Source organism: Ochotona curzoniae, unplaced genomic scaffold (genome assembly GCF_017591425.1).
Source record: "Ochotona curzoniae isolate NIBS_2020 unplaced genomic scaffold, NIBS_Ocur_1.0 contig_1014, whole genome shotgun sequence".
NCBI classification, from domain to species: domain Eukaryota; kingdom Metazoa; phylum Chordata; class Mammalia; order Lagomorpha; family Ochotonidae; genus Ochotona; species Ochotona curzoniae.
The window spans coordinates 52,724,235-52,737,700 of NW_024464920.1; the positions used below are offsets into that span (position 1 = coordinate 52,724,235).

At 52.4% G+C, this 13,466-nt stretch overlaps 1 protein-coding gene across 1 annotated transcript in view; it reads left to right on the forward strand.

The window, feature by feature from the left end:
- The first annotated feature begins 5,197 nt into the window (after positions 1-5,197).
- Positions 5,198-13,466, forward strand: part of MOV10L1 (Mov10 like RISC complex RNA helicase 1) — a 57,818-nt gene continuing 49,549 nt past the window's right edge. The window contains exons 1-2 of the mRNA XM_040988404.1: positions 5,198-5,294; positions 5,948-6,132. Of these exons, the coding sequence (XP_040844338.1) occupies positions 5,198-5,294; positions 5,948-6,132 (282 nt within the window). The remainder of the gene's footprint in view (positions 5,295-5,947; positions 6,133-13,466) is intronic.

Consider the following 13,466-nt stretch of genomic DNA (forward strand, 5'->3'; position numbering starts at 1 on the left):
GATCTTACGTGGAAAATGGCTGCTCTGCCTGTTCATGCTCGGCGGGTGTTTACAGGGCGGACAGAGTGGGCTGCAGTCCTTCCCACGGGCAGTTTGCACTTAGGGCTTGGGAACAGGGCACACAGAATAAAGCAGGGTACTCTACAATTACGAAGCAGAGGAGTCAGGAGACAGAATTGGGGGTGGGAGAAAACAGTAGCAGGCACAGTGGACAGAGTCCCGCAGGAGGCAGGCACAGTGGACAGAGTCCCGCAGGAGGCAGGCACAGTGGACAGAGGCCCACAGGAGGCAGGCACAGTGGACAGAGGCCCACAGGAGGCAGGTGCAGTGGACAGAGGCCCACAGGAGGCAGGCGCAGTGGACAGAGGCCCACAGGAGGCAGGCACAGTGGACAGAGGCCCACAGGAGGCAGGTGCAGTGGACAGAGGCCCACAGGAGGTAGGCACAGTGGACAAAGCTCTGGCAGAACTGGCCAGAGCTGTGGCAGGTGCGAGGTAGGGCCTCAGGAACACAGAGAAAAATTGTTTGAATTTTTTCTTCATTTTATTTTTGATGTTGTTTACATATTTGGAAAGGGTATATTCCCATCAGGACCACTGGTTAGGGTGGGGAAGGTTGAGGCATGGGGAAGGTGGGTGGGACAAATGCTTCCAATTTTTCCTCCTTTATGGGGGAGGAGAGGAGGGGACAGGGCCTCTCCCAGCTGCCAAACTACATCAGCACTCAGCGATGGGGGATGACTTGACGTCAGCTCAGAAACCCCAAAATGGAGACCATTCCAAGAGTATTGCCTGAATGGCTTTGGTAGTTCTGAGACACTGCTGGTTTTCATTGCTCCAAGGTGAGAAAATCCTTCCAGGGTCCACTGGCTGACAGAGCCCACCCCAGCACATCCACTCACCCAGATACTTGCTGCCAAACTCAGCCAGCAGAGCTGTCCAATCTGTTCTGTTCCCCATCTTCTGACGTGGCACTGCCGTGCCCTGCAGGTCTAGATGAGCTGGTTGTCATGTCCCCTGTGTGCACCAGGCATGTATGTGTTCTCTGCACCGGCATCAGCAATTGAGGAGGCCCAGTTCCAACACATGTACTCCAAGGTTGGACTAAAAAATCCTATGATTTCCCCTGCGGTTGGAGTTTTGAGTCCAGTGGTCCAGTTAGGGTATCCCTCAAGAAACCTCAGCTGGGATGACCTCAGATTTGATTCTTGTTTTGCCAGCTGGTGCAGGATCTGGCTGACTCCATCACCTGCATGAGCCTCCCCCACCCCCGGTCAGTTCTGTCCCCAACTCTATATCCTATGCAACCCGAAGGTGCTGTGTAGTCCAGCCCAACCCAGCCTGCCACCAGTCAGGCCCTTATGCACACCAGTGGGAACTGCAGCCTCACTGGGGCAGTCCCCGATAACCTCCACCACGCCTGTCCTGAGCCCAGCTTCCTCCACATGCCAGTATGTTCAGTAGACTGTGACAGGTCCAGTCAACAGTGACGGGATAACATTCCAGAACAGAGACTAATCTGAGGACTAAGTCTGATTATTTACTTATTTTTAAAGATTTGTTCATTTGAAAGGAAGAGTGATAGAAACAGACCTTTCCTGTTCTGATTCACTCCCCAAATGATCACACAGCCAGCACTGGGCCACAGACACCACACCATCCTGGTCTCTCACAGAGTCAACACTGGGCCACAGACACCATGCCATCCTGGCCTCCCACACAGCCAGCACTGGGACACAGACACCATGCCATCCTGGTTGCTCACAGAGTCAACACTGGGCCACAGACACCATGCCATCCTGGCCTCCCACACAGCCAGCACTGGGACACAGACACCATGTCATCCTGGCCTCCCACACAGCCAGCACTAAAAGATTCATCGGAAAGGCAGAGATGCAGAGAAGAGGAAGTGGCAGAGGCAGAAAGAGTGAGGAGAGAGACTCCACTACTTCACTTCCCAAATGGCCACAGTGGCCGAGGCTGGGCCAGACCAAAGCCTGGAACCAGGAGCCTGATCTTGGTCCCCACATGGGTGCAGAGGCCCAAGCCCCTGAGCCATCTGCTGCTTTCCCAGGTCTGTTAACAGGAAGCTGGGCTGGAATTGGAGCAGCTTGGTCACAAACCCATACACATCTAGGATGCCAGTGCTTCTGGCAGCAGCTTAACCTCACAGAGCGCAACACCAACTTTCTTCTTTTTGGACTTGAGCGTTTAAAACAGTACACTTCTGGTTTAACTGCCTCCAGTTCTCACGTGAGTTCTTCCTTGACCCACAGGAGGGTTTCTTTTTTTTAGATTTTTTTTTTTAAATTTGTATTGGAAAGGCAGATATACAGAGAAGAGGAGAGATGGAGAGGAAGGTCTTCCTCCGATGGCCCACTCCCCAAGCGTCTGCAACGACCAGAGCTGTGCCAATCTGAAGCCAGGAATCAAGAGCCCCTCTGGGTCTCCCATGCGGGTGCAGGGTCCCAAGGCCCTGGGCCGTCCTCAGCTGCTTCCCCAGACCACAGGCAGGGAGATGGATGAGAAGCAGGGTTGCTGGGATTAGAACCGGCGTCCATATGGGATCCTGGCATGCTCAAGGAGACTACCTTAACCGCTATGGTACTGCACCAGGCCTCCATGGGAAGATTTTACGAGGTGTATGTTCAAGTGGTCTGTCTCAAAAACAGACAGACCACTGCGGGCACCTGTGGCAGGCTACTCCAGAAGATACTCTGGGGAGCTCGCCGCAATGGCTGATCTTCCCCTTGTATGTGCCAGGATCCAGTATAGTTGCTGGTTCATGCCCCTGGCTGTGCCACTTCTCATCCAGCTCCCTGCTTACAGAAAGGCAGCAGAGGGCGGCCTAAGCTTTGGGACCCTGCACCCATGTGGGAGACCTGGAGGAGCCTCCTGGCTACAGATGGGTTCAGTTCCTAGCACAGCGGGAGTGAATCATTGGATGGATGATCCTTCTCTCCGTAAATCTGCCTTTCCAATAATAATAAATTTTTTAAAAAAGAAAAGATGCCTCTTTCTGTGTAGGTGACCTGCTTGGCCAACCTGTCCAGGGTCTGCAGTGTGGACCGCAGGCCGCAGGCCAGCAGCCTCTGCAGCACATTAATGCTCCTGCCCAGACACAGCACAGCTCTTCCCCGCTGCTAGTGGGAGCCAAGGCGCCACTGCCCTGCTCTGGGCCCAGGGCTGCCTTGTACACAAATTCGGCTGCGTCTGCTCTGAGGGGCGCCTCCCTGCTTTGTGTTGGCTCCAGTTGTTCCTGGCATCTGCTTGCTAGAGCAGGACGGCCTTCCTGGAGCTCGCAGTGACTTCCTGAAGCAGAAGTGGATAGGGCAGGGTACAAGCCGTTGGCGGCCTCGTGCTGAGGTCTTGAGCTCCCATGCCATTTTTTTCTTTAAATCTCTGACATTTCATATTTGAAATGTATGGATAGTTTCTGGAAGTAGAACATAGAAAACAGAGCAAAGTCCTGCCTAGATCCAAAAGGAAGAACTAAACCAGACAGATGTCAACTTGAATTCCTGCCAAAGCGTGTGCCTGTGGCTCTGCCTGCGGCATGCCTGTGCCTCCCACAGCACACAGGAAGCAAGGCGACCTGGGGGACCTGTGCCTGAAGGACACGGACATGCAGGCTTCCTTCCTGGGCTGTAACACCAAGGGGACCTGGACTAAGTGGTTCTGATGTCTTCATTGTGTCACTCTCAAACTGAGGCCAGAAGTGGAGGTCTGAAGAGCAGGAAGCCAACCAGGAATGAGAATCCTGCCCAAACCTCTGGCCTCCTTCGCAGCAGGTGCCCCGGGGGAGTGCCTGGCCCAAGGTGCAATCACAGCCACACACTTGCTCTGAGGGCTCTGAGGGGAAGGAAACCTGCTTTCTTCACACTCGGCAGCTTTTTCTTTCGCTTGTTGGCCATCCATGAACTTGTGACCTAAGCATAAACTGAGGACAGAACAGAGTTGGCTTTCAAAGTCAAGACTGGGTGAGCGGGTACAGGAGCACAGTGGGTCATCTAGCAGACAAGAGATGGCTGTCTCTTCAAGAAAAATTTCAGAGTTAAGATACTTTCAGCAATAATAACACCCCTATGGGTGTCAGTTCATGTCCCGGCTGCTCCACTTCCTATCCAGCTTCCTGGGAAAGCAACCGAATGTACAAGTCAAAGCCTTGGGACCCTGCACCCATGAGGGAGACCCCGAGGAGGCTCCTGGCTCCTGATCAGTGCAGCTCTGGCCATTGCAGCCATTCGGGGAGTGAACCAGCAGAGGGAAGACATTTCTCCCTGTAAATCTGCTTTCCAAAATAAATCATCTTCTTGAAAAATAAAAAGATGTAGAGATTGCATCGTGCCTTGACGGACGTTGCATTCACGATTTCAGGCCTTCCCACAGCGAGCTCCAGGCCCACCAAGCCGAAGGGCGCATGGATTGGCCGAGGGGCGCGTGGACCGGCCGAGGGGCGCGTGGACGGGCCGAGGGGTGCGTGGAGGGGCGCGTGGACGGGCCGAGGGGTGCGTGGAGGGGCGCGTGCAAGGGCCGAGGGGCGTGTGGACAGGCCGAGGGGTGCGTGGAGGGGCGCGTGGACGGGCCGAGGGGTGCGTGGAGGGGCGCGTGGACCGGCCGAGGGGTGCGTGGACGGGCCGAGGGGTGCGTGGAGGGGCCGAGGGGTGCGTGGAGGGGCGCGTGGACTGGCCGAGGGGTGCGTGCAAGGGCCGAGGGGCGCATGGAGGGGCGCGTGGAGGGGCGCGTGGAAGGGCCGAGGTCCGGGCGCCGCCCGGAGGCAAGACTAGAAGTGCTGCTCTAAGAACTCTTGGGAAAATAACACATTGAGTTTTGGAACTTCCTCAGCCAGATAAACATAAACGCAGCGCCTCAGAACAGCCTTGTACATCCCCCCATTACCTCGCACGTCCCCTCAGTGTCCCCTCAGCACCTCGCACGTGGTCGCATGCCTGCCCGGCCTCCCGCCCACACGTCACCACCAACGGGCATCCGCTAACTGCCAACGGCCGCTGCTCACGCCGAGACCCCATTGGCCGAACTCAAAGAGAGGCGGGCGCAAGCACAGGCGCCGAGACCCCATTGGCCGAGCTCAGAGAGCGGCTGCGGCCCTATTGGTGGAGGGCGGCGGGCCGCTGGCGCAGGCGCGGGCCTCGTGCGGACAGCGGCGAGCAGACGCGGCGGACGCGGGCGGCGCGGCCATGTTGCGACTCGCGGCCAAGCTGGTGGCCTTTTTCTGGAGGAGAGAGGAAGGTCCCGAGAAGGAGGTCACGCCGCCAGGCCCCGAGTTCGTGGAAGGTGCCGCGCGCTTTCGGGGCGGCTGCGTCAGACAGCGGGCGGGACCGGGCCGCCTCGTTCCTTCGCACCTGTGTCCCCCAGTACCCAGGCTGACCTGGGCCGACCCGGCGGCCATGCGCAAGCCGGGCACAGGCAGCCGCAGCCCTGGAGGATTCTGACTCCTCGGGTCGCGAGGTGGTTCGCTGTGCCTCTGGACGGGCGGCTGTGTCCCCCGGAGGTGCAGCCCGGGCAGCGGGCACAGGTGTGCCTCGCGCAGTGCCTCGCCCCGGCTGCGGGCGCTGCAGGGTCCACAGCGCCCAGCCCTCGGGGTGACTCCCCATGCCAGCAAGGCCCGCGGGAGGTGCTCGCCTTGTGCGTGGGCCGGGCCGTGACTGTGTCGGGGGCCCTGGAAGGGCAGGTGGCTGCCCAGCGTGTGGGCATTACCGCCTGCCCTGCACAGCTGGCAGCAGGCACAGTGCCTACCGGCTTGGAAAGGGCGCATGGGCGCGGGCAGCGAGTGCCAGGAGTGGGAGCCCCTGCTGTGCCCACCACCCGTGCCACCTCCTGCACACCCGCGGTGCCTGTGGGCACTCAGTGACCCGAGGGGGCCTGCCTGGGCAGCTGCCCTCTGCGGCCAGGCCTGGACGGCTGTGTGGCCTTGTTCCCCGTTCCAGGCGATGTGAGGCTCAAGACGGTGCAGGGCGTGGTGACCAGGTACTGCAGTGACTACGGCATGATTGATGACTTGATCTACTTCTCCAATGACGCCGTGACCAGCAAGGTGCTGCTGAACGTGGGGCAGGAAGTGATCGCCGTTGTGGAGGAAAACAGAGTGTCCAGTGGGCTGAAGGCCATCCGGGTAGGCACCCTTGCGTGGGAGGTGGCTGCCAACAGCGCCTGGCCTTGGGCACGGTCATCAGAAGTCATTCAGACAACGCGTTTATGAATCAGAAAACTCACTTTGCCTAAAGCTGATGCAGAGAATATCGTTAGCAGCTCTTTATTCTTTTGTTGCTTTTAAAAGAAAAAGATTTGTTTGTTTTTAAAGGAAAGTCAGATGTGCATATAGAGAGACAAAGAGGAAGATCTTTTGTCTGATGATTCACTCCCCAAGTGACCGCAACGGCTGGTGCTGCACCAATCCGAAGCCAGGAACCTGTTCCCGGTCATCCACGCAGGTGCAGGATCCCAAGGCTTGGGGCCGTCCTCAACTTTCGCAGGCCACAAGCAGGGTGCTGGATGGGAAATGAAGCAACCAGGATTAGAACCGGTGCCCATGTGGGCTCCTGGTGTGTGCAAGGTGAAGACTTTAGCCACTAGGCTATCACGGTGGGCCCAGTAACTTCTTTTTTCTAAAAGTGTTTTTAACTAGAATTGCTAGGTAAAAGGATATGCAGAATTGATAACTTAATAATTACCAAATTAATATCCACTGATGTTAATATATAGTGAAGCACAGAGTAAAAGACTGGCTTTTGCTCAGCATGATCTGGCTTTGAACTCTTTGCCAATCTAATGTAGTAAGTGATCTGGTAGTTTTATTATTTAAACAAAAGTTGGTTGAGAAATAACCCATTACTGTTTCACTCCCTGAAATGCCGGGCATGGCCCAGGTCTTCACAGTGTCCGGGGCTCTGTCGCCCCCGCCCCTGCGGGCTGGTGGGGCCAGCGCCTCTGGGCCAGTGCAAGTCCCTCAGCGTGGGGCTTCCACCTTAAAGGACGGCAGAGTCTTCACATTTTTTCCTACGAATGATTTCGTGTCCCTTGTCCATTCTGGAGGGACAGGCTTTTGGTCTTCTTCCCAGCCTGCGGGCTAAGGAAGTCACAGCTTGTAAGTGAACTGTCGTGAGCAGGTGTTGCCCTTACTCCCTGCAGGATCGCCTGCTGCAGAATTTCATGTTGTGTCTTCATTTGGGCGTTGGGCTCTGTGTCTGTAGAAAGGTTTGTTGCACTTCTTAACTGCAAGTAGTCATCTTTTTCTCTGGAATTGTTTCACTGGTTAACATTTGGGTGTCTGATCTGCCTGAGCTTGTCTGGTGCATAGAAAGAGAAGGGAGCCATCTAATGGCTGCCTGGCCATCCTCCTCAGCGGGCTTCCGGTGGGTCCCAGCGTCACACCTAGCATGGGCAGGGAGGCTGCCCCGTGGCAGTCCTGCTCTGAGATGCTGTGCTCTGCCCTGCCGCATGCCCAGCAGGGCAGAGAGAACATGGCGCCTGAGGCTTGGGTGATCCGCATTCAGTTCTGCTTGCCATGTTGTGGTCTGGGCGTTGAGGTCATTTGGGGCGTGAACCAGCAGGTGGAAGACCCCTGCCGTTCCAGGAGGGATGTGCAAGTACAAGGGGAGTTGGGCTGGCCAGTCTTGCTGCTGGCAGTGCTCAGGTTCTCTTCCTGGGTAGCACCTGGCCCTTGACACTGTGGGCATGTCACAGTGTTTGTCCCTCCAGGCAGGGTCCCCTGGGTTCCCTGACATTTGAATCCTGGTCTGCTCCAGTCACCAGCTGTGCCTGTCCCTCTTACATGCTCTCCTTAATGCTCGTTTTATAATTTGGCTTTTCATTTATGTTGTGAAATGCCTTGTTTCCCAGCATTTTATGCTTTTGTTCCGTTACTATATTTTATATATCAGCCTTTCCTGAAAGAGCTGTGCGTTTTAATGTGAAAGCCGCGGTCAGCTCATACAGCGAGAGGCAGCAGGCGATGGCCCCGACACGTGTGCTCCTGTGTCTGGTGGAGACCTGCGTTGGGTTCCAGGCTTGTGCCCGAGCCTGGACCAGCCCTGGCCGTTGCAGGCACTTGGGGATGGACTCTGTCTTTGCCTCTCTGCCTTTTAAATAAGCTATTTTGAAAACTTACTTTTTATTTATATTTTTGAAAAGATTTACTTATTTTTTTGTTGGAAAGGCAGATCAGATTTATGGAGAGGAGAGAGAGAAAGCCCGTCTCTGCTCTGGTTCACTCCCCAAATGGCCAAAGCTGAGCTGATTCTCAGCCAGGAGCCAGGAGCCTCTTCCGGGTCTCCCATACAGGTACGGAGTTCCAAGGCCTTGGACCATCCTCTACTGTTTCCCAGGCCACAAACAGGGAGCTGGGTGGGAAGTGGAGCAGCTGCGACACGAACTGGTGCCTATATGGGATCCTGACACATGCAAGGAAAGGTTTAGCCTCTGATCCTTTGTGGCAGGCCCTAAAAAAATAGTTGCCTATAAAACAGTAAAGCAATGCACTTTGTAAATTTGCATTGTTCAGTCATGTGTAACTATGTAAATTTCAATTTGAATAAATGTGTAAACATTTGTGAGGCACTGAGGTAGAATGTTTACCCTGCTGCTTGACCTCTCACAGTCGCCGGGGCTGCCCCTGGGTGATGGGACCCAGCGCTGTGAGCGTCAGCCCTGCTTCCCAGATGGACTGGGCTGTGGCGGGCACTGCAGGCTCAGCCTCTGAGCCACCAGGCAGAATGCCTGCCCCTGGTGTAACGTGAGTGCCTCATGTGGCTGGCGATGGCCGTTGTCAGGAGGTCCTGGGAACAGTCCCGGAGATGTCTGACGCCCTCTGTCCTGGCAGTCCTCAGGTGCTGCTCTTGCTGGCAGGATTTGCTGAATTGCTTGGACCATGCATCCCCGTGCCTTTTTCTTGCCTTGACTTATGAGTGTCAGACTCCCATCCTGAGAGATGGAGGAGTGGCTCATTTATACTACCTTCCTTTTCCTCATAGTATTGTTTCTATTATGTAACATTTCCTGTAAAGATTGTAATTTCAAGTGTCTGCACTGCAACTATTAAAGCAAATATCACAGTTAAGATTCTTCTAGAGTGAATGGCCTGAGCCTGCCATGTTGGTGGTTTTCCCCTAGGAATTTTTCCTGTGAATTTTAAGACACAATTGTTGATTTTATAATGAGAGTTTTAGAACCTGGCCCTGTGGCAGTGCGGGTAAAATCTGTCTGCAGTACTGGCATCCCACATAAGCACTGGTTCAAGTCCTGGCTGCTCCGCTTCCAGTCCAGATCTCAGTCAAAGCACCTGGGAAAGCAGTGGAAAATGGTTGGGATCCTGCCGCTTAGTGGGAGACCCGAAAGAAATAAATCTGACTTTGCTCTGGCTGTTGCAGCCATCTGGGGAGTGAACCAGCAGATGGAAGATTTCTCCTCCTCTCTCTAACTCTGCCATTATTATTATTATTAATGATAGAGTTCCATAGGCTCTGGGATCTCCCTTCCCCCTCCCCAAGTCCTCTCCCCGCCCCACACGCATTGATCCCTCTCTGTTATTACAGTAGTGAGTTCTCCACGAACAGAACTCCGCCACTGTGGGCGTGGACAAGAGAAGAGAATCCAGCATCCTGTTGTCAAGATACACTTAACAGTTTCATTGGGCGGCCATCTGTTTTTTAAAAATATTTATTTATCTTTATGGGAAAGTCAGATATACAAAGAGGAGGAGAGACAGATCTTCTGTCTGATGATTCACTTCCCAAGTGGCCGCAACAGCCAGAGCTGAGCTGATCTGAAGCCAGGAGCCAAGGGCCTCTTCCGGATCTCCCACATGGTTGCAGGGTCCCAAGGCTTTGGGCCGTCCTCGAGTGCTTTCCCAGGCCACGGGCAGGAAACTGGATGGGAAGTGGGGTTGCACCCATGGGGGATCCCAGCACTTGCAAGGTGAGGACCGTAACCACTAGGCTACTGCTATAGGCTCAGGAGTCTATCTTTGATCTGGAAGTAGAGATGCATACTGCATTGTATCCTCACATCTGGATTTTGATAGTCTCCATTACAAGGTTAACTGTACATTCCCTTAAATGGAAAGCCACAAAATGAAATCAACAACAGGAAGAAAAATACAAATTTACAATGCCTTGAAGTTAAACAGCATGTTACTGAATGACTAATGTGTCCTGAAAAAGTGAAAATCAAGAACCTTTTTGAGGAAAATGTGCTGCAGTGTGACAGTGAAGAATTTAATATGAGGGAAAAAGAACTGTTTTGAGGAAATGAAAATAAAAATGAAAATAAAAACGAAAACATCAAAATGCATAAGAGGCCTGGCACGGTGGCACAAGTGGTTAAGGTCCTCGCCTTGCACGCCTGGGATCCCATATGGGCACCGGTTCTAATCCCGGCAGCCCCGCTTCCCTTCCAGCTCCCCGCCTGTGGCCCAGGAAAGCAGTCGAGGACGGCCCAAAGCTTTGGGACCCTGCACCCGCGTGGGAGACCCAGAAGAGGCTCCTGGCTTCGAATTGGCATAGCATCAGCCGTTGTGCTCACTTGGGGAGTGAATCATCGGACGGAAGATCTTCCTCTCTGTCTCTCTTCTCTGTATATCCGCCTTTCCAATAAAAAAAATAATAATAATAAAAATAAATCTTTAAAAAAATGCATGAGATATAGTTTCTGATCTTTGTTGGTCAGATATGACTCCTGTAGGCAATAAATGGGTTTTGTTTTTTGATCCAGTCTACTCATCTGTGACATTTGATTGATGAATTTAATCCATTTATATTTACCCATTTGTATATGCAAGGGTTGTAATTTGGTCCTGTCATTTTAGCAATGGGTTGATAATTGTTCAATTTAGTATTTTGTTGTGATTTTACTGGGATGTTCTTCACATCTGCCTTTGGTTTTGGAGTTCTGTGCCCCTCCTGGATGTTGTTTCCCAATTCTTTCTCTAGATTACAGAAATTTCTCCTTATTTTATTAAATACAGTTGTAAGCCCAGCTTCTCTTTCTGCACCTTCTGGGACTCCCGTAACTCTTATATTAGGCCTTTCAATAGTGTCTTTCAATTCTTGAATACTTTTTTTGGCCTGATCCAGCTCTGCTTCCAGGTTTTTGTTTGTTTTCCCTTGGTGACAGGAAATATCTTCCAGTTCTGAGATTCTTCATTCCATTTTGGAGACTCTCCACTGTACTTTTAATTTACTCCACTGTATTCTTCATTTCTGATATATCAGCTTTCATTTGGTTCATTTCCAGTGTGACATATTCCTTGAATTCCTGAATGCCTGCTTTATGTGCTTCTCATTGTTGATAAGTTTTATAACAAGTGTTTTGAATTCTGTATCCCTCATTTTCTTGATGTCTTCCTCAGTGAACTCTTGGCAAGGGGTTTTGCTCCTTTGCAGGGGAGTCTTCAGTAACATTCATTGTGCCTCTGTCCCCTCTTTTGCTCTTGGTCATTGTCCTTCTGGTTATCAGTCTTGTCCTTGGGGCAGGTTTCTAAGCTGTGTCACCCACAGGTCTACAGTTCGATTTTACTTATTGCAGTTGGTACACGGCTCTTTGCAGTCACTTGCGCCACTCCCTCCAGCGAGTTCCAGGTCTGGGTTCTTACGTTAGGTTTCTACCATGGTCTCTGTAGCCCCAGCTCATGGCTCCTGTGACACTGTGCTGAGGCTGCACCGTTGTCTGTACGACCTTTCTCCCGCTTGTGGATCAAGCAGCTTCCAAGAGTTGGGAGACACCAGGTGTCCTGAATAATTAATTAGGTTGTTGGTGGCGCTGATCTTGCCGGAACCTGTTGGCGTTTAGGTGTGGGGGCCACACAGACCTATTTTTGACCTGTAGGATGCCATGTCGGTGCGATGCACTGAGCCAAAAATGAGTTTGCTCCCAGCTAAGTGCATGTGCAGTCCTGTCCCACAGCCTTCGGCTCCCTACACAAAGTGACACCTGATATAGCTCTGGTCAGGGGTCTGGACTGTGAAATCCACCCTGTTCCTGCTTAGGGTTCTGCTGCTCTGCCTCTGCTCCTAGTTGAACCAAACGAATCCGGACAGGCAGTCACCTGCTGAGCTCCTGGCGAGCTCCGTCCCACCTGGCTGCCGGTGGGGCTCGGTGTGTCCCTTGCTGACTGCCACACTGCAGTGGCACGCTGTTGTCTCCGCTGCTTTCCCATGTCCGTCAGTCTCCAGGTGCCCTCTGCTGTTGGCCTATCCTGTTCCTGGAATGTGCCCTCTCTGCTTCACCCTGGGCAATGATCCTCTGTGCCATACTCCGCTGTCTCATAGTTCTCTCTGCCTTTCAAAGATAACATCTCTCCAAAAAATGGATTGTTTTTCCTAATCTCAAAGGCTTTGCTGTGTTTTCTTAGATGATCCTGTAGTTTTGTGCTTTTGAACTGGTATTGTAATAACGACAACACTAATGCATAAAATGAGTAGTTTCCCAGGTTTTAGCATTCTCAGTTCTTGAGACCAAAGCATTCTCAAGTACTCTGGATTTTTTTTTTTCATTTTGGTTTTTTCCTTTCTGAAGTACATAACCTAAACTTTATATTTTTAACCGTTTTTTCTTTAAAGGCCTGTTTTTACTAAAAGTCAGATATACAAAGAGGAAGAGAGAAAGGGAGGAAGACCTTCCATCCTCTGGTTAACTCTCCAAGTGGCCGCAGTGACCAGAGCTGAGCCAATTCAAAACCAGGAGGCAGGAGCTTTTGGGTCTCCCACACTATGCAGGGTCCCAAGGCTTTGGGCTGTCCTCCACTGCTTTTCCAGGCCACAAGCAGAGAGCTGGATGGGAAGCAGAGCTGCCTGGGTTAGAACCTGGTGCCCATGTGGGATCCTGGCACATGCAAGGTGAGAATTTTAGCCACTAGACTACCACGCTAAGCTCAGCAGTGTTTGAGAGCTGCTTGGTGTTCAGTACCTCTGCATTTTGGTGCACCTGATAGCACTAGTTCCCTGATAGAAACCTGTCCCGATGAAGCAGTTCAGGTGTATGTTTCCGAGTAGACTCAGACAGGTGCTGTTGGTCCCTGCGTGTCTGCTCATCTCCATCAGCATGGTGCTGTCCAGGAATGCCTCCCTCCCGGTCCCCGTCTCCTCCCCTGTGCGCCTCTGTACTTGCTGTTGTGATGGTCGCTGCAATGACCAAGTGCCAGTCACTCCGGTGTGTGCCCCCGGCGCCAGCGCACGAGCCGGGTACTGATGCTCAGCATCTGGTTTTTATAGGTCATCCGCCCACCTGCTTTGTAGAAAACCTGTTCCCATCCTTTGCCCATTTTTCAAAATTTGGTTTCCTTTGTGAGCTCTTATTTGCTCTGGGTATTAACCCTTATTAGCAATTTTATTTGTACATATTCTTTGTCATTATTCAGGTGTCTTTACACATTTTTGTATTAATATTTTAAATTCTTTTTCATTTTATTTGAAAGGTGAGAGACAGATCTTCTATCTTCTGATTCACTTCCCT